The 21,186-nt window shown below is 39.2% G+C and overlaps 1 protein-coding gene across 8 annotated transcripts in view; it reads left to right on the top strand.

Moving 5' to 3' along the window:
* The first annotated feature begins 3,215 nt into the window (after positions 1–3,215).
* CROT (carnitine O-octanoyltransferase) overlaps positions 3,216–21,186 on the top strand; it is a 51,121-nt gene continuing 33,150 nt past the window's right edge. For 2 of the 8 annotated variants that reach the window (XR_014067459.1, XM_081536512.1), the window contains exons 1-8: positions 3,216–3,406; positions 3,720–3,789; positions 3,880–3,962; positions 6,502–6,636; positions 10,070–10,194; positions 11,488–11,669; positions 11,850–11,974; positions 16,304–16,412. Coding sequence is in view for 5 of the 8 variants with exons in the window: in XM_081536512.1 (XP_081392638.1) it covers positions 6,522–6,636; positions 10,070–10,194; positions 11,488–11,669; positions 11,850–11,974; positions 16,304–16,412 (656 nt within the window). In the remaining 3 variants the exon portion in view is untranslated. Of the gene's footprint in view, positions 3,618–3,708; positions 3,790–3,879; positions 3,963–6,501; positions 6,637–10,069; positions 10,195–11,487; positions 11,670–11,849; positions 11,975–16,303; positions 16,413–21,186 lie in introns of all 8 variants that reach the window. The other 6 variants (XR_014067458.1, XM_081536510.1, XR_014067457.1 and 3 more) reach the window with 4 other exon arrangements.

Genomic DNA, 21,186 nt, shown 5'->3' with positions numbered 1-21,186 from the left:
CCCTCACTTGGAAAGAAAGGTAATAAATTTGTACAGTAACCCCCCCGCACTTCACAGGAAGTTTGCCTTACTCTTCACAAATCATGAAGGTTGATTTGGATGGTGTAAAGTTTTCTGCAGGCTCTACTTTGTTATAATACATGAAGCTCTACTTTGCTTCTCGGCTCCCTTTCTCAAGCTTTTTCAGAGGAAGACAACATTCATGTGTTAATACTGTTGGTCTTGAAGGGACATAAAGTCTCCAATTAAAAACTGCTGTTTGCTCAAACTCAGGCTTGATATTCAGGCACTTCTCAGTCTTTTGAGCTAGTCACAGCACATCCAATGCACCAGACTCCTGCCTCTTTTGACCAACAGCTGATAGATAAAGGAGATAAAATTCATTATCATAAAGGCCTAATTGCTTGTGTTGAAAATAACCATGCTTTGGTAGAGCAATCCTTTCACAGAATGCTCCCAGGAGGCAAAGACGCTAAGCATCACACTTTGCAGCCTGCCTGTATGGATGTGAGAGTTGGATGGTGAAGAAAGCTGAGCGCTGCAGAATTGATGCTTTTGAACTGTGGTATTGGAGAAGACTCTTGAGAGTCCCTTGGACTGCAAGGAGATCCAATCAATCCATCCTAAAGGAGATCAGTCCTGGGTGTTCATTGGAAGGACTGATGTTGAAGCTGAAACTCCAATACTTTGGCCACCTCATGCGAAGAGTTGACTCATTGGAAAAGACCCCAACGCTGGGTAGGATTGGGGGCAGGAGGAGAAGGGGACGACCGAGGATGAGATGGTTGGATGGCATCACCGACTCGATGGACATGGGTTTGGGTAAACTCTGGGAGTTGGTGATGGACAGAGAGGCCTGGTGTGCTGCAATTCATGGGGTTGCAAAGCGTTGGACACGACTGAGTGACTGAACTGAACTGAACTGTTGGCAAAGATGCCTCCAGGAAGACTCCTTTCAGCCTCGCTAGAAAGACCCTATTAGGTATTGCTAACCATTCCCTGTGCTGTCAAACTCTACGAAACAGACTCTTGGATTCAAGAAGCAATTCTTCTGCTATTCCCAAATAACCCCATTTTTGCTGCTAAAATATTACTGCTTTATTTTTAAGGTTCAGTCAGTTCAGTTCAGTTCAGTCGCTCAGTTGTGTCCAACTCTTTGCGACCCCATGAATCGCAGCACCCCAGGCCTCCTTGTCCATCACCAACTCCTGGAGTCTACCCAAACCCATGTCCATCGAGTAGGTGATGCCATCCAGCCATCTCATCCTCTGTCGTCCCCTTCTCCTCCTGCCCCCAATCCTTCTCAGCATTAGGGTCTTTTCCAATGAGTCAACTCTTCACATGAGGTGGCCAAAGTATTGGAGTTTCAGCTTCAGCATCAGTCCTTCCAATGAACACCCAGGACTGATCTCCTTTAGGATGGACTGGTTGGATCTTTTTGCAGTCCAAGGGACTCTCAAGAGTCTTCTCCAACACCACAGTTCAAAAGCATTAATTCTGTGGCGCTCAGCTTTCTTCACCGTCCAACTCTCACATCCATACATGACCACTGGAAAAACCATAGCCTTGACTAGACGGATCTTTGTTGGCAGAGTAATGTCTCTGCTTTTAAATATGCTATCTAGGTTGGTCATAACCTTCCTTCCAAGGAGTAAGTGTCTTTTAATTTCATGGCTGCATTCACCATCAGCAGTGATTTTGGAGCCCCCCAAAAATAAAGTCTGACACTGTTTCCACTGTTTCCCCATCAAAAACTGTAAGAAGTACCAAAATTCACAAGGGAAGATAAAAAAATACTTTGACGTTTTTTTGACTATTTTTAAAATTGTGTTTAAGAATAATATCTTGCAAGCCAATTTGAACATTATCCAGAACATAGCATCTAAATACTATGATAGCTTTTTCCCCCCGCATCCTTGTAAGCCAATTTTAACATTATCCAGAACATAGCACTTAAATACTGTGAGAGAAGTTTTTTTCCCTGCATCTTCAGAAATCACTACAACTTTATAATCCTTTATCTGAAGCCTTATTTGGCCTGATACGTTTCAGAATGCAGAACAATTACCAGAAAATTGAGTCTGCCACATATTATGTAATATCACTAGCAAGCGCAGAAGATGTAGTGCAACCAAACTCATTCATATTTTTGTAGCGAACTTACAAATACTCATTTGTATCCTCAGTTTCCTTCTGGTCAGATTTTACAGAGTTAGGAAAAGATTGGGACCTGGAACGGACATGTTAATTTGAAATCCAGTTGTTTATATTTGATATCCAGTTCACAGTCACTGTAAACGATTGGCCTTTTCTTTCACAAAAATGAAAGTGTATTTAAAATGAAAACTGAAATAGTGTATTTCTAGGAGTAAATGTAAAATAGATTTGTTTGTGAAGCTATGTTAATTGTATTATGATCTTTCTCTAGCACTTGCCTAGTTCCCTCTGGTTAAAAATTTCATTTCTTGGTGCGACAGTAAAAGGCATCAGGTCAGCCTGAAGCTTGTAGTCAGTCCCTGCGCGCTTCAAGGACCTCGGGCAGCAGGAAGACCTGTGGGAGGGTAGGGAAGCTCCGACAGCCCAGTGCTGCAGGAGTCTAAGCTGGGCAAATTTCAGCTTCAGTGGATGAAGCAAAAGAGAGACCAAGTGGGGACTGATGTGGTTACTATTCTCTTGGTAGGACGTGGAGGGAACGACAGTATTCCTCCTTAAGGCACTGGTATAAATTCTTACTTGGGAGTTGCAAAAAGTGACAAGGAGTTCTTCACTTTGGGAAGAGCAGCTGCTAAGGAGGAGCTAGAGCTAGAAGAGGAACAGCGCAGCGAGTGTTGCACAGCTTGCGTGAAAATGGGCCATTTGTTCTTATACCTGTTTCAGAGAGTCAGGCACCTGAGCGGAGCGCGGCCGGCCCTCAGTTCCAGCCGCGTCCCGAGTGAGGCGCTGTGGTCCACCGGCTGCAAGCAGTAAACTACTGCCAGGCTGGGTTTGGACTGTGGCCCTTACCGCTCGCCCGCCAGGCCAGTCCGTGGCCGGCGACCTACAAAGCCGTCCGGGACCAGAAAATCCCGAGAGAGGCGGGACCTGGTCGCGAGAAAGCGCAGGCCCGGCCCGCCCTCCGCGCCTTCAAAGACGGGGCGGGACCCTCGCGGCTTTCCGTCCAATTCTCGCTCCTCTGGGCGTGAGGGGAGCAGGCCGGTGCAGCTCGGGGCTGGGGCGGAGTTGGTGAAGCGCAGGCTGGGGAGAGGTCGAAACTACTTGGCTCGCGGAGTTTGCGCTCCCTCCCTCTCTCCCCTAGCATTTTGGGGGTGGGGAGAAGTTAAGGACAGAGTTAAATGGTGTAGAGCGGCAGAGGTGACGGGACTCGGCGGAGGTGACTTCGGGCATCTCGCTGGCCCGGGTCTGAGAGGTATTCCTGAAGTTGGGCCGCTGGGCTGGTCGGTGGTGGTGCTTCGTTAGATTGCTGTCACCTGGTGGCTTTTAGAGTGTGCGGAGCTGCCTTTGCTTTGGTGGGGGGCGTCTCCGAGCTCTCCTCGCCCTCTCCTCCTGTCTCTAGAGCCAGGCTTTGAACTTGCAGCCCTTCGATAAATCGCCAGCACCAGGTCCCTGGGCACCGGGAGGTACATTGTTATCGGGGGGCTTATCTAACGGAAGGGAGTGCGGTTGTCCTAGTAGTTAACCTAGTTAATCCGTGTAGTAATTTTTATCTAGCTTTCTGGCAGATGGACTTTTTGCGTGTGTTCGCTGTGAGATCCGAAAGGATGAGACTTGGCGCCTCCCAACCCTTCAGTTGTATGTCTTCCACCCTCTTTTACTACTTTTTGTTAATTTTTTACTCCTGCATTTGTTAAGTTTGTTTTCCTCTTGCCCACATTTCACCAGCTCAGTTCACACCCCTGTGGTTCCTGAACGGAGTTGTTCCAACAAGCACTTGGCAGTCCTAAACAACTCATCTTGGTTTACCGGTATGTGATAATCTATTCCTTTTACTTGTTTTTCCTGCTCCCAGGTGGCCCACTGTAATTAAGTCTGGCCTCATCACTTTCCTAAAGCATTTATTTATAGGTTCTTTTGGAATTGTATTACTCAGTCTTTGTGATTGAGAGTCCAAAACAATCCTCCATGAAACAATCTGATAATTCATATTTTTACTGTGTACCTCTTGCTAAGTTAAGACTGTAATGAGTATGGAATTGATAGTCGTGGTCTCATACCTCGAGTCTAAGTGGCACGGATGTATACAGAGAATAGCTTGTTTTTCTACGTAAGTGTATTAGTTTCCTATTGCTACATGACAATTTATCACAAACTTAACAGTTAAAAAACAAATTTATTAACCAGCATCTCTATAGATGCAGTTTGGGTAGGTTTAGCTGGGTTCCCTGCTTAGTGCTCACAAAGCTGAAATGAATTTGTTGGTCCGGGCTTTCTGAGGGAGAATCGATCTTCAGATTCATTGAGGTTGTTGGTAGAATTAATTTCCATGCAGAATTAATTTCCATCAGGACCGAGGTTCTCATTTCCTTACTGGCTGTCACCTGGGGCTTCTTTCAGTTCCACGAGAGCATGTGCATTTTCAAAGCCAGACAGCACCTTCAACCTTTTTCATGCTTTTAATCTCCCTGACTCATCTTCTGCCACCTCTTGGAGAAAGCTTTCTGCTCCTAAGAGCTCAAGTGATTAGATTAGGCCCACCTGGCTAATCCCTCTGTTTTAAGATCAATTTTGCAATAACACCATCACAGTCCAAGAAGTGATAATCTCATATGCACAGGTTCTGGGTATTAGAGGGGGCAGAATCAAGAGGGCCACTCACAGAAATCCTGCTTAACATGATGTGGTTGTCTCAAAACTCGATTATTTTTATAATTCAGTTTCGAAGGTATTAAGGAAAAAATTACCCCTAACGACGACTCTGATTATTTGGGTATCCTCTCTACAGATAAAGAAATTCAGATAGTTATTTGTCCTAGGACATGTGAGTAGAAAATGATGAGTTGGCGTTTGGACCCAGATCTGCATCTCCTTTAGTCCTAAAGCCAGGTTTATGGATGGTCACAGTGAAGTGCAGCCAGTCATTTAGATAGGAAACAGCTGAGGAATTGGGATATTTGTTGTATCTCAGTTTTGGATTATCTGTTTATATTAGTGGTGTAGGCTAAGCTCTTCTTCCTTAACAAAGAAAGGCAAACTACAGTGGCATAAGTAAAAGGGTTTTTTTGTTGTTGGTGGTGGTGGTGGTTTTTTGTTTATTTTTCTTATACATCTAGAGGAAGGAGTCCAGGGCTAGTAGGAAGATACTAACAGCCTCAATACCTGGCTCCTATAAATGGGTCCAAAGTGCTAGTCCAGTTGGCACTTTCCTGCTTGGCAATGAAGAGGAGAGAAAGCAGAGGAAAACACCTGTAGTTCCTTACAGGGGCATGATCTGGAGGTAGCATACACATTCAAAAACCATACCGAGCTCCAAGGGAGAGTAGGAGAGATACAGCTGTGTGGCCTGCTACCCAGCTGAGACTCGGGATTCTGTTAAGAAAGGGCGAGAATTATATTGGCTTAAAGCAGTCTGCCACACCATTGTTGTTTTTTATAATGTTTTATTCTGTAACTTTCTGTGAATGGAATATACTATTTGACTTTGCCATTAGTTTTAACAAGTACTATTTGAAAGAACAGGAAATTCTTAATATTACTGTTCCTTGATTTCTCAGCTGCTATTTTAGTTTATAATTTTAAAGGCTTCTTTGAGGAATTTCTTTTTCTATTCACATTTTATGTTACTTTGATTTCTCTGAAAATTAATACATCTGGAAAATGTTCAAGATTGCTTTATGATACTTGATCATTCTGTGTAGGCCTCACACCACTGCACAATTAGGTTACAGCAGCTTATCATATGACTTATGCATTCTGTTGATTTATGCATTCTGTAATATTTTGTAAGTTTATGATTTAATGACTCTTCCACGCCTTTTCATATTTTCCTCTTGAAATTTCTTTCTCTTAGTCCGTTATCCTTTTCTACACATCTGCATTCTACCTACCCATCTAGACTTACTGTAAGTCCCCTCTCCCACTATCAGGTATGGGAGGAAGATTATGGTCAAACAGATCTGTATTTGAGTTGTTGCTTTGATCTTAGGCAATTTACTATATCTCTGAGATTTGACTTCTTATGTAAAATGGCAGTGAATGCCATTTTTCATAGAAGGAAGATGAAGGAGATGACACATTTTTTATCACACTTACTGCAATACTTGGCCAGTATTCAGTGCTCAAAAAAATATAGTGATCTTGAGGATCACTCCTTGACCTCTAGCAATTTGAATCTCCGTTTTTTGTTTTTTTTTAATTGATTTTCTCTCTTTGACAAATCTGTGAATCCCTAAGGACTAGAACCAAGTCCTAGATATACTGTGATCCCTAAATATTGACGTAGTGGATTTGAAACTAGTACCTAAAAGAATATTTACGAGATTTAATCATGAAGGCTTTTTTCTATAGTGTTCTATTGTGACTGCATCATGGAAAATCAACTGGCTAAATCAACTGAAGAAAGGACATTTCAGTACCAAGATTCCCTTCCATCACTGCCTGTTCCTTCACTTGAAGAATCATTTAAAAAATACCTTGAATCAGGTATGTTTGTGATCTTTTAATGTATGTTAATATTGCTAGCAGCTTAACTGTGAAATTGTCAGAAGTTGATGAGGATCTAATTGTTTTGTCCTCTAGGCTCATGATAATTAAAAGTATCCTTAAAATGTCCAAAACATTTCTGTCTTTCTCTCATGTTAATTTTTCCATAGTTTAAAAAGCCAGGTAGTACTATTAGGTTTACAATAAGTGGTAGTCCTCTGTCTCATTTCCCCCACTGCATTTTCAAATATCTACTTCTTGTGTTATTTCCAGATTTAAACTAACATTCATATACAACTCTTTCTTAGGTTTTTTTAGTTGTAGATATTATATGTTAGTTCCTAAAAAGATGAAGACTTAGCTCTCCTACACCCCTCTAACCTCCACCTTCATTTCTCAACATTTATGCAATCTAATATATCACGTTTTCCCTCTTAATTTTGTCACTGTTGCCCAAAATCACCATTTGCAATTAAATTAGTGTTCACCTGATTTAAATCTGGATTTACCCAAAGTAAGTTACCAGACCATTGAGGGTTTGGGGATATGCAATTATTCACAAGAGAACCATTCAGTGTACAGTACTGTAATTACCTTTTTGCTGCGTTTTTTGGTTTTTCCTCATTTTTCATTTGCTTACTTTGCTTTGTATCCACAACTAACTCAGTCCAGATATCTCACTATACCTAAAATCCCTGAATCCACTTAAATACACAAGATAGTCACTCAGTTTCATTTCTTCTAGGAGACATCCCTCCTGGAGCCCCCTACCTTCTTATTGGAGTTAGTGTGTACTTTTCTCAAGATGGCTGGAGGTTCTGTAGCCATCATTCTGGTGGTTCTCTTCACCTCTCTCTCCAGTGTTGGATTCCCTGATTCCTGGTTCTGTTTTACTCTTTCTGTTTGCTTACTTTGAAGTGCATCTTTAGAGGCTACTTGGGAAAGGGTGTCTGGGAAGAAGAGAATGTTTTTATGCTACTCATGCCTGATTGTTTGGCTGAGTATAGAATTCTGGGTTGGAAATGACTTTTCTTAAGTTTTGAAGGGACTGTCTGTCTGTTCCTCTTGAGAAGCCTGATGCTGTTCTGGTTTTTGACCCTTTATATGTGACCTGTTGTTTTTCACTCCCTAGACGTGTTTGGAAACCATTTCTTTATCTCTGTTATTCTTAATATCTCAGTGATGTACCATGATGTATAGGTATTCTTGTTATTTCTCTGAACATTCAGTGGGTCCTTTCTGTTTAAAAACTTAACCTTCTTCAGTTCTAGGAAATTATTCTTTTTTTTTTTTATTAGAGGAAAATTGCTTTATAATGTGTTGGTTTCTGCCATACAACAAAGCAAATCAGTCATAATTATATGTATATCCCATCCTTCTTGAGCCCCCCCCCACATGCCACCCCAGAAATTTTTAAAGTATCACTTGTTTTATTGTTTTCTCTCTTTTTTTCACTGTCTTTCTGAGAACAGCTCCTATTACTTGGATCTGGTTCTTCTGGGCAAAGCTTTTAATTAAAAAGTTGTTTTCCTTTCATTTTATTAGTGAAAGTGAAAGTGTTAGTCAGTCAGTCATGTGTGACTCTTTGCAACTCCATTGCCTGCAGCCTACCAGGCTTCTCTGTCCATGGAGTTCTCCAGGCAAGAATATTGGAGTGGGTTGCCATTCCCTTCTCCAGCAGATCTTCCTGACCCAGGGATTAAACCCAGGTCTCCTGCATTGTAGGCAGATTCTTTACCTTCTGACCCACTTGTCCCTTTTTGGTCCATTTAATGTTTGATATCATCAGTCCTTTTTTGGTCTGACTCCTACATGAAAGGCTTTTCTCTAATATGTGGAAATCCTTTGTCATTCACATTTGAGTCAGATCCTCAGAAGCTTAGGGGGAGCTCTGAGTGTGTGGGTAGACCTTAGTGACCTGTGGGCCTTATAATGAGCCATGAAGGGTAATAGGGCAGAGATCTAGAACTTCTATTGGGACATATCCAAATGCCAAAACTCCTTTCTCTTGGACTGATATTTTCCCCAAAGAAGAATTCTCGCATCTTTTGTTGAGAAGGCAGAAGCCTGATGGCTAGCGTTTTGAGAGCTGAGTGGAGGAAGAGGCAAGAGGGATCCTTGTTCTAGTGCGCACTTTCATTGTTAACCCTCTTTTTAAAATGTGAGCTGGAATCCATGTATTCTGCTTGTTTGGTACCACTTCTCCTAAGGGTAAACCTTCATATTTCTAATGCTGTTGGGAGGGAGGAAGTTGTCTGGCTTTCTGGAGTGTAGGAGATTCACAAGGTCGAGTGTGGATGGGCTGGTTGTCAGCTGCTTTTACAGGCATTGAAGCAGTCATACTGTTTTCAGCCTCACATTGTCCCTTGTCTTTGGAAGTCTGTGTGTCTTGAATTCTTGAACCTTCCTAGAGTTCCACTGCTGGACTTGGCTTGCTTGTTGGGTTTGCACCAAACCCTCCTTTCCCTCCCACTTCCTTCTACTCTCTAGGCTATGGATACTTCATCCACTCTGTGGTCAGTCACCATTTCCCCACATGTTTTCTAATTTGTAAAATGTTAACCTCTCTGCTATCCTCTCTTCTTTCATGTTCTTTGTCCTTATAAACTTACACCTTTTTAGTAATTCTCGTTTTAGTGAGTTACTAGAAGTGAAGATACATTTATGAACTTAGTTCCCTTTGTTTAACTGGAAGACCTCTGATTTTTTTTTTTCTTTTTTCTCACTTTCATCTAGGAATTCTAGTTTCTTTTTTAAAAAAAACTTTCTGATTATTCACTTGTGCTCTCTGAATGCAGCTATTTAAATTAACTTTAAGATTTTGAGGAGGCAAAAATAAATCAAAAGGAAGATATTAATGTCCCTTGATTTCTAATTAAGGGATTTCTACTTCCATCTACAGCTTAATTTTCAGAATACTTGGTTTTCATGGACTAGGCACCCTGTATTCTGTGTATGTGTTCGTGAAGAAAATCGTTATTGGCCACAAGCGATCCTAAATTGCTCTGGGAAGGCTTTACACTTAAATCTACATATATACTGTATTTACATTCATAGTGTTTAAGGCTTTGCTTGAACATTAATGGAAAGAAGCTTTAATTTCTCACAGTAATGTTTAAACAGGATTTACTTTCCTATTGGACTAATAACTAGGTGGATAGTCCTGTGTGTCATTGTCTAGAATGATGTTAAAATAATTTTGGGAGAAACAGTTATCAGACTACATAGTATCCACTGTTTTATTTTTTGCAGTATTTTGCATTATTGCTTTTCAGCCATTTTCATGTTATAAACTCTAATTTAGTAGACTGTTCTAATATATACATAAGTGTTTTATATAACTGAGTCAAGATTTATGTAAGTAATAATAATTGAGGTGAGTTTGTGGTACTTGATGTCTAAATACTTTAATGCATATTTTTTCCTTTTATAGTAAAGCCATTTGCAAACGAGGAAGAATATAAGAATACTGAAGCAATTGTCCGGAAATTTCAAAATGGTATTGGAGAAAAATTGCAGCAGAAATTACTTCAAAGGGCAAAAGAAAAAAGAAACTGGGTATTTATGTTATTGTATTTATTAGAATATTGATACTTAATGAAAAGTAAATGTGTATCTAGCTTTCATTTTTAAATTATTACTGTAGAATATACTGTAGAATATTATTACTGTAGAATCCTTACAGTTACTGTTGTCTTTATCATCCAAAAGAATGAGTGAATTGTTTAACTCTGGGGAGTTTTAAGTATTGTGTGTGGGTTCCTCTTATTATGTGGGGGAACTTGGTAAAATGCAGAATTCCTGGGACCAGTGATTCTGATTCAGTATCTCTGGAATGGGGGCCCAGATATCCTTCTTTAACTACCCTACACAGTTCTGATGCAGGTCATCTTTAGACCATGTTTGAGAAAAACATTTTGTCCAGATAATCATAGCCTAAAAAAAAAAGCCTAAAATACTAAAATAGATATCACATTGATGGTGTGCAAATATTTATACAGTGCATAGGAGAAAAGGGCCATTAGAAAACGGGAGTGAAGAATGGTTATGAGTATTCTGTGTTTCAGTTGGATAGATTGAGGAGACATTGGTATAAAGACCTCAGTAATTTTTCACAAGGAATCTTCTTTGATTTTTCATCTTAACTACTCTACTTCTGTAGGATGAGTTTTCGTAGTTTAAGATACCGCCTTAGTCTAGAAATAATGTTTGTAACTATCATTTAGTTTTAGAAATAAAAAGCAAGTTGACCTTTTATTGTCCTTTAGATACCTGTGGTGGAGTAATACAAGTTTATATGTCTAGATTCCTTTTTTCTCAATTTTGAGCCTTCAGTGACTTTAAATTAGGGTAAAGGTTAAAGGAGTCATTGTTCTGCCTGTATCCTTTTCACTTATATTTTTCCAAATGACTGACTATAGTTTATAACATCAAATGCTTCAAAAAGAGCTCCAGGTAACTTGACGAGATCCACTTACTTACACATAAAATTCAATTGCAGTTGTGAACAGGTACTCTGAGAAAACACACCTAGAGTGCTTTGTTGGATATTGGTGATTTTAATATGCTCTGTCTGAAGATGTTTCTTTCAGTGCTTTCTTGTTTCACATTTTTGATAATGTAGTTAAACTTGAATAGTACTTAATTCAGATTCCATAATTCCAAAAGAAAGAAATGATCACAATAGCATTTTTACTATTTGTAATGGTTTAAAATGAAACATGTTTTTAAGTGTTGAAGAGTAATTAAAGAAAAAAAGAACAAATAGAACTTTTTTTCCTCCCCAGCAGTTACACCTTCAGGTATTGATACTATCAATAGCATTAGGCTGATGTTCTTAATTTCTTTTAGCTGGAAGAGTGGTGGCTGAATGTTGCCTACCTGGATGTTCGTATACCATCACAACTGAATGTCAACTTTGCGGGTCCTGCAAGCCATATTGAACACTACTGGCCTCCAAAGGAAGGCACACAATTGGAAAGAGGAAGTATAAGTCTTTGGCATAACTTGAACTACTGGCAGCTATTAAGAAAGTAAGGATAGTTATGTCAATTCAGTTACATGTTTACCCAAAGTCTCTGGTGGCAAAATGTTGAGAAGCTTAATTTACTCATTTGGGGATGAATACTATAGGTGTGACTGCTTGGTTTAAAAGTTTTATAATGATTTCTTGGCCAATATACTTTTGTTTGTTTGTTTGTTTGTTTTAATAGAGAAAAGTTAGCTGTTGAAAAAGTTGGAAATACTCCTCTAGATATGAGTCAATTCCGAATGCTGTTTTCCACCTGCAAGATTCCCGGAATTACTAGAGATTCAATTATTAATTATTTTAGGACTGGTAAGTAGAAAACATATGTACTTTTTCTGGTGAGAACATTGGGATTTGGATATTTGTTGTTTTTTTTTTCTCTAAGATTTATTTATTTGATTTATGGCTGTTCTGGATGTCTTGCTGCAAGCAGGTTTCTCTAGTTGTGGCAAGTGGGGGCTTCAATAATAGTTGCAGCATATGGATGTAATTGTTCCTCAGCATGTGGGATCTTCCTGGACCAGGGATTGATCCCGTGTCCCCTACTTTGGCAGATGGATTCTTTGCTACTGAGTCAACCAGGGAAGCCCCAGGATTTAGGTAGTTTTGCTGCGGTTTTTCTGTGATGCTGTGGAATGTACTCTTGTTTTGGCTGTGCCACGTGCTTTACGGGATCCAAGTTCCCTGACTAGGGACAGAACCCAGGCCCACAGCAGCGAAAGTGTCAGGTCCTAACCACTGAGCTGACAGGGAATTCCCATGATGTTATGCAACATACTATTTTGAACAATATTTCTTACTGGATTTTGACTAGTTTCATTGGATTTTGATTTGGACTAGTTATAGAAAGGCTAGGCTTTCTGTGAACTTTATCTTTCAGCCATAGTGATTTAGCTGGAAATAATTTATGGGAATGGATTTTTTGAAAGTGTGTCTTACATAGTTCAATACAAACCTAATGCTTACATTGTATCATTTGATAGTTTGAAATGGTCGTTTTGGAAAATGGGAGAAGCACACATTCTGTGCAAACGTAGGGTACCTAAACAGTGTTGAAATGTGTGTTTGTGAGTTTAAACTTAGACTATATGGTATATTGTATTTTTTCTTAAGCAGCAGCAGTGGAAGAGGGAGTGAAGGATTTTTGCAAGGGAGAAATTATGATGTTCGGTATGGAATCTACTCTGGTTAAGGAGAAAATGGAAGAAATTATGTGTTGATGGGGATAACAGCATCTAGCCACTGCAGCTAAGAGGCTAGTCTCAGTAAGGAAGCAATAATTAGGCCTGGTTTGAGGTTTTTGCTGGTTTTTGTGTGCATGCTAAGTTGCTTCAGTCATGTCTGACTCTCTGTGATCCCGTGGACTGTAGCCCTCCAAGCTCCTCTGTCCATGGGATTCTCCAGACAAGAATATTGGAGTGGGTTGCCATTCCCTCCTCTAGGGGATCTTCTGACCCAGATTACTTACCCCTTAAGTGACAGTTAAGGCTAATTCAGTTTTGCTTTTCATCCTGTTCACCTCATTTTGCCCAAGAAGTTCAGACTTTGAATGTCATCCCTTGTCATCTGGATTCATGGATTTTCAAACCTAATTTGACCCAAGTTTCTCACTGCTGTGACCCACCTTCCACTACTTCCCTAAACTCTTCTGCTGTACTTCATGGAACCCATGGCCAGCAAAATCCATTATCTCCTCCTCCTTTTCTCTGAAAGCTCCCCTTTCCTTTTGAAAGCTGCTGTTTCTGAAACCTGGTTATTTTTTTAGACTTTTGCTGTGACCATCTCAAATGGAGACTTTGTTTTTCTCTTATACTTTGTTACTAAAAGGCGAGTAGAAGATGTTGGTGTCTTTATTTCCCACTGCGCTTTCCATTTTGTCTTTTACCTTACAGTTTGAGCTTTTGAAAAAAAAATGCTAGCAGGCTATGTCACCCCTGCTTGTCATTGTCCCAGTGATGTCCTTTTTGATCATTTTCCTTCATTCATTCATTGGTTTAGCACCAGTCTCACTGTCTGTCTCTCCATTACTACCTCAGTCACATCCTTGATGACTTCAGCCTCCATGTGTGGATGACCCATGGCTTCTCTTTTCCTTTCTTTCCTTCGTCTAGGAATCTGTACTCCTTCTCAAGCAGCCACCACTACCATGGCCATGCCCCAGACTTGCTTATAATAAAAAACTCTCTCATCTCTAACAGTGCAGTTGTAGGCATCTTACTCTGACCTCCACTTTCTCTTCACAACTCTAAGAGTCAGAAACGACTGAGCGACTTCACTTTCACTTTTCACTTTCATGCATTGGAGAAGGAAATGGCAACCCACTCCAGTGTTCTTGCCTGGAGAATCCCAGGGATGGGGGGAGCCTGGTGGGCTGCCATCTATGGGGTCACACAGAATCGGACACGACTGAAGTGACTTAGCAGCAGCATGAACTCCTTTACTTCTCAACAAATGTAATGTTTTTATCATCAAAGTTGCTAACCTATCTGGCAGGTAGACTAAATGATCTCCAGAGATGTCCACTTCCTAATCCTTGGAACCTACTGAATGTGTTACCTTAAATGGTAAAGGGGAATTAGGTTGCGAATGAAATTAAATTTGCTAGTCAGTTGAGCCTGAGATAGGGAGATTATCCTGGATTATTCACCTGGGCCCAGAGTAATCTCTTAGAGTTCTTATAAGTGAAGAAAGAGAAAGCGGAGAGAGCCAGAGGGTAGAAGCATGAGGAAGTTATGATCCTCCCTTGATGGCGTAAAAGATGGAGGAATGGAAGGGATTCCCTGCTGATCCAGTGGTTAGGACTCAGCACTGTTACTGCTGGAGTCCAGGTCTAATCCCTGGTCAGGGAACTAAGGACCCTGCAAACTGTGTAGCACAGCCAAAACAATTTAAAATGTATATATTTAAAAGATGAAGGGATGGAGCTCTGAGTCAAGAAGGAATAAACCTCTTGTTTAATCAAGGGCCTTGCTTTTGCATTATCTTTCTCTCTGTGCTGCATTAACAATTTTCCCTCTTTATTGGGTTGCACAGATTTGTAATATCTCCCATCTTAAAAAGAAAAAACTGACCTCTTGCTTTCTTTCAGTGTCACACCCTAGTCAAAGCCACGATCTTCTCTCTGGTTGGTCTCACCTGGACCACTTCAGTTACCTCCTAACTGATCCTGCTATATATTCTCTTCCCGCTTATAATCCCTTCTTCATATGGCAGCTGGAATGCCCTTTGTAAAGTATTAATTAGATGACATTATTACTGTCCTGCTTAAAACCTTCCATTGGCTTCTTTTCCATCATTTTCTAAATTGCAAGCCCTTTCTAAGGCCCATAGGATGTGGCCCCAATTTTTTCTGCCATTCTACTCATTTCTCTCTGCTGCAGCTGCACTGACCTTTTTCTCCCTTTAAGCAGACCAGCTCATTTTGCCCTAATGCCTTTGCACTTGCTGTTTCCTTTGCCTAAAGCTCTCTTCCTGCACATACTTCTGTGTTAGCTCTTTTGCTTTACTTTGGTCTCTGCTCAGATATCCCCTCTGATGCTCATCCTTAGGTAGCGCCCTCTGTCCTCCTCTCCCCAAGTATTAACTTGGCCTCAGGTTTATTTCCTTTTTACAGCCCCAAATTTTAAGTAGTAGAGGACAATAAAAGGTAGTGACGGTAAATGTAAAAGGATATGGAGGTTTGTGAAGGGGAAGAAATGGTTTGGAAATAGCCATGAGGGACACAGAAAACACATACCCCAGCTCCAAGGAAAGAGGATATACGAGGAAAAATAATAGTGCTTTCAGGAAATAGTTCTTCCTCATAGCTAATGAGTAGATATCATGAGATAACATGTGTAGAACATAACATTTAGCACATTTCCTTGTACATATCAACCAATAAGTTTACTTCTAATGGCAGTATATCTTTCCTAAATTTCTTCCTTCCTTTTTTGAGAGGGAGGAGGCAGAGATCGTATAGGAAGATCCTTGTCAGAGCCTAGTACTCGAAAAATGGGACTAAGTCAGAATATTCTGTTATTTACAGATCTCAAAAACAAATAGTTCCTGGGTAATTAAGGTGTGCCAAATGAGTCATACAATCAGTTGTCAGTGGCTTACCAGGTGTTATCAGAGTCTTAGGTAACACTACAAATTGGGCAAAATTCTTTCTCCTTGCCACTCAAGCATAAAGTACCCTTATTTTACAGAAAAATATTTTACTGAGAAATTCTAGCTAGATATTATTGCAGTTTAATAATCTGATGATCAATCAACAGTAAAGTAATCCCCCAAAGAAACTTAACTCAAATAACTCTCCTCCTGGACTTCTCTGCAACCCTTTCCCCCTCCCAGCCTATCCATAAATAAAACTAGAAAGCCCTGTAGTAGTATGGAATTTATATGATTCTTAAAATATACAGAATTTGAAACATGAAAATCTAGATGTTTTACATAGAGAGGTTTCAAGAACATGTATTTATGACATTAACTGAAATTTTATTACCTTATTAAAGTGTTTTTATTCACATGACATATTTGATGAATATATGATAAAGAAAATATTGAGGAATGATTTTTTTCTGTTGGATATAAATACACAGCTTTACTCTTGCTTTCAAGATTTGAGTCTTGTGTTTTCTTTTTTTTTTCCCCCAGAGAGTGAAGGACATTCCCCAAGTCACCTTGCAGTGTTGTGTAGAGGCCGAGTTTTTGTCTTCGATGTAATGCATGAAGGATATCTGATGACTGCACCAGAGATTCAGAGGTTTTCAAACTACTTTCTTGAGTCTCATTAGGTCTTAAACTTTTACTTGAGTTAAAAAAAAAAAATTGTTCAACATTACCTTTTAAAAAGTGACAGTAAGCTGAGAAATAAGAATTTTATGTATGCTAATTTTTAAAAGCCTACTTTTATTTTTAATTTAAATTAGCTTTTCATTTTACTCATTGTATATGAATAAACTCTCCTTGGAGAAAAGATAAACATTACAAACGTTACTCATCCCATTTGCTGCCCCCAAATTAATCACTGTTGCTAGCATGGTGTAGCCTGTCCTTCCAGACCTATTGCAGTGAATTTACATGCACATACATATTTTTTTTAAAAAGAACACATATGTGTATATTTTACATATAGTATGTAGTAAAAGTGAAAGTTGCTCAGTCATATCTGACTCTTTGTGACCCCATGGTTTGTAACCTGCCAGGCTCCTCTGTCCAAGGAATTCTCCAGGCCAGAATACTGAGTTGGTAGCTGTTCCCTTCTCCAGGTGATCTTCCCAACTCAGGGATTGAACCCAGGTCTCCCACATTGCAGGCAGATTCTTTACCATCTGAGCCAACAAGGAAGCCCATAGTATGTATTTTATATATATAGTATGTACATATAATAGTGTATAAGGAAATGGCAACCCACTCCAGCATTCTTGCCTGGGAAATCCCATGGGGCAGAGGAGCCTGGTGGGCTGCAGTCCATGGGGTCACAGAGAGTTGGACACTACTGAGCGACTAAACAGCAAGCAGAGTATTATTTTGGATGTTTATATTTTTAAAGTTAGCATTATGGAAAATTTCCAAAGGTAGAGGGAATTATAAAATGAAGCTCCTCCATATAGTCACCCCTAGATTCAACAGCTATTATATTAACTCCTAGCTTCAACAATTATAAATTCATTGTCTTATTCAGCTATACCTCCTTGTGCCCCTCCCATCACTCGCCCAGAGATTATTTTAAAGAAAATCTCAGATGAAATATCCTTTCACTATAAATAGTAAGCTTCTCTAAGATATGCTATGCTATGGACTGTTAAAAACATAAACATAAAAAAATCATTATCACACCTAATGACTTGCTTCTCCTAAAATATTAACAAGAATTCTTTAATATATTAATATACCATCAGTTCAAATTTTCTGGTTTGTCTTCTAAAATTGTATGTATGTGTATATATTTTAAATTATTTTTATTGAGCATTACAAACCTGTACACAAGCACACACAGAAGTCCACAGCTAAATACTCATGCATCTACCACTCAGGTCTAGATACAGAACATTTCCGTTATACCAGAAATCCCCCTTCTCAAGTGTAATCACTTAGCTTGCTTGCAATTTTTATTAATACAAAAAGTGCTGCTGTGAAAATTCTTGTACGAGTCTTTGATGTATACATGCATGCATTTCTGTCTCATTACACTCAGGAGAGGACTTGGGGAACCACAGTTTATGTGTATGTTCAGCTTCAGTGGTCTTGCCAGTTTTCCAAAGTATTTGTGCTGATAAACACTTCCCACTAGTATAGGAGTGTTGTAGGAGTTCCTTATACATTCTTGATATGAGACTTTCATAGATTTAAAAGTGTCTCTTTGATCATCAGAAATTCTTCATTTGAATGTAGCCCAATATATCAATATTTTACCATATGGATTATATCTTTTGTGTACTGTTTAAATTTTTTTCGAATTTAATTTTTTAAAATTTGGAGTATAATTGCTTTACAATGTTGTGTTAGTTTCTGCTGTACAGTTGCATGAATCTACTATATTTGTACATATATCCCCTCCCTCTTGAACCTCCCTCCCGATTCCCACCCTTCTAGATCACCATAGAGCGCTAAGCTGAGCTCTCTGTGCTATGCAGCAGCTTCCCACTAGCTGTTTTACACATGGAGTGTATCTATGTCACTGTTACTCTCTCAATTCGTCCCACCTTCTCCTTACCCCTTCTGTGTGAATAAGTCCATTCTCTGTGTCTGTCTGTGTTCTTGCCCTGAAGATAGGTTTAACACTACCATTTTTCTAGATTCTGTATATATACGTTAATAAACAATGTTTGTTTCTCTCTTTCTTACTTCACTCTGTATGACAGATCCTAGGTTCATCCACATGACTACAAAAGACCCAATTTCATTCCTTTCTGTAACTGAGTAATATTCTATTGTGTGTGTGTATATGTATCTGTATCCCACATCTTCTTTATCCATTCATCTGCTGATGGACGTTTAAATCCCTTCCATGTTCTGGCTGTTGCAAACAGTGCTGCAGTGAACATGGGTACATGTGTCTCTTTAAATTATGGTTTTCTCAGGGTATATGCTCAGTAGTGGGATTGCTGGGTCATATGGGAGTTTCATTCTCAGTTTCTTAATGAACCTCCATATTTTTTCCCATAGTGGTTGTATCAGTTTACATTCTTACCAACAGTGCAAGAGGATTCCCTTTTCTCCACGCACTCTTCAGCATTTACTATTTGTAGATTTTTTCAATGGTGGCCATTCTGATTGGTGAGGTGATAACCTCATTTTGTTTTGGTTTGCATTTTTCTAATAATTAGGGATGTTGAACATGTTTTCATGTATTTGTTGGCCATCTGTATGTCGTCTTTGGAGAAATGTCGGTTCAGGTCTTCTGCCCTTTTTTTGATTGATTTTTTTTTTTTTTTCCCCTTTGGATATTGAGCTGCATGAGCTGATTATTTTTAGGGGTTTACTTTTAGGTGTTAATCCGTCAATTGCTTTATTTGCAAACATTTTCTCCTATTCTGAGGGTTGTCTCTTCATCTCGTTTATGATTTCCTTTGCTGTGCAAAAGCTTTTAAGTTTAATTAGGTTCCATTTGCTTATTTTTGTTTTTATTTTCATTACTCTAGGATGTGGGTCATAAAGGATCTTGATGCAATTTATATCATCTAGTGTTCTGCCTAGATTTTCCTCGATGAGTTTTATAGTGTCTGGACTTCCATATAAAATTCTTTTTCCTAACACATTGTTAGAAAGATATTTTCTTACATTGTGCTCTAAACTTTCATTCTTTTATTTTTCACATTTACGTTAAAAGTCTGCCTAGAATTGATCTTTGTATGTGGCATGAGGAAAGAGGTAGTTTTATGTATTTAAAAATAGTTTTTTTAAAAAATCATTAATTAGTCAATTTATGTTTGGCTTCGCTGGGTCTTTGTTGCTATGCTCAGGCTTTCTGTAGTTGTGGCGAGTAGAGGCTCCTCTTCATTGCGGTGTGTGGGCTTCTCATTGTAGTGACTTCTCTTGCTGCATAACACAAGCTCTAGGGTGCATAGGCTTCAGTAGTTGTGATGCATGGGCTTAGTTGCTCCGCAGCATGTGGAATCTTCCCAAATGGGGGATCGAACCCATGTTCCTTTCATTGAGAGGCAGATTCTTAACCACTGGCCCACCAGGGAAGTCCAGAAAATAGTTTTATTTTAGGTATTTTTCTGCAGTTCACTCCTTTTAGTGAATAATAAGACAATAATATATTCAAATATATTCATACTGGAGTAGACATATCAACCTTACTCTTTTTAACTGTCATATAGAATTTCACTGAATGGTCATACTGTATTGTTTGACATTTCTCCTTTAGTACACATTGAGGTAGTTTGCATTTGTTACTATAAAAAACAGTCAACATTTTCAAACATGCCTCTTTGTGTATTTGTGAGAAAATACCTATTTATTGACATTAGAAAGGAAATTCTGGATCGTAGGATACATACCTTTACATTTTTAAACAAAGTCAGATTGTCATTCATAGCGGCATTATGCTTCCTGCTAGTGTTTTAGGAGGATACCTACTTCTGTACGTGATTGCTGACATGGTATAATTAAACTTAAAACATGGTGAACTGACCCATGAAAAATGGTTTTCATTGTTGCCTGAATTGACACATCGCTCATAACTAGTGAAAATGAGTATATTTATATATGTTTATAGGTCACTCTTATTTCCAGTAAGTTTCTTTTGCCTATTTTTCTATTTGCTATTTTTTAACTCTTATTGATTTCGTAGCAATTATACGTCTGGGCACTCATCCTTTAGTAGTTATATGGGTTGCAAACATTTCATTCCCATTAACAAACTTTTTTTGTAATTGAACAGGCATTGTTAATTTTATATAGACAAAAATCCATTTTTTAGGTTTTTTGCTTTTGTTTCTTGGATAATCTTTCTGTCTGTTCTGGCTATATCTTAAAATTTGTTCCAAATTTGACATAAAATAGTTAGATCAGGCTTATTACTTGGATTATTGAAAGCCACTGTCTCAGAAACTGCATACATGAGATTTGTGGTCTGAATTCGGCCTGTAGCCTGTTTTGCTTGGATAACAGAGAATTTGAATTGCTATTTAAAAATCAGGAGAATTCACATAAACATGTATTTCTGTTTTTATTCATATAAAAACTTGGATTTCTGTTCTCCTTTAAAATAAAAGCTTTGTTTGTTCAGATTTTTAACTCTCTGATTCAGCCTCACAGGTGGTTTTCTTGCTTCCCTACATTCTCTACAGTCATCAGTCCTGTGACTTTAAAAATTCATATTTGATTGTATCTCACCTTTACTTCGGAGAAGGCACTGGCGACCCACTTCAGTACTCTTGCCTGGAAAATCCCAGGGACGGGGGAGCCTGGTGGGCTGCCATCTATGGGGTCGCACAGAGTCGAACACGACTGACGCGACTTAGCAGCAGCAGAAGCAGCAGCAGCACCTTTACTTGAAATTCTTGAGTAGTTCCTTGAGGTCTAGC

Source organism: Giraffa tippelskirchi, chromosome 10, assembly GCF_054371585.1.
Source record: "Giraffa tippelskirchi isolate mGirTip1 chromosome 10, T2T-mGirTip1v1.2.pri, whole genome shotgun sequence".
NCBI lineage: Eukaryota > Metazoa > Chordata > Mammalia > Artiodactyla > Giraffidae > Giraffa > Giraffa tippelskirchi.
This window is presented reverse-complemented; position numbering and strand designations above follow the sequence as displayed.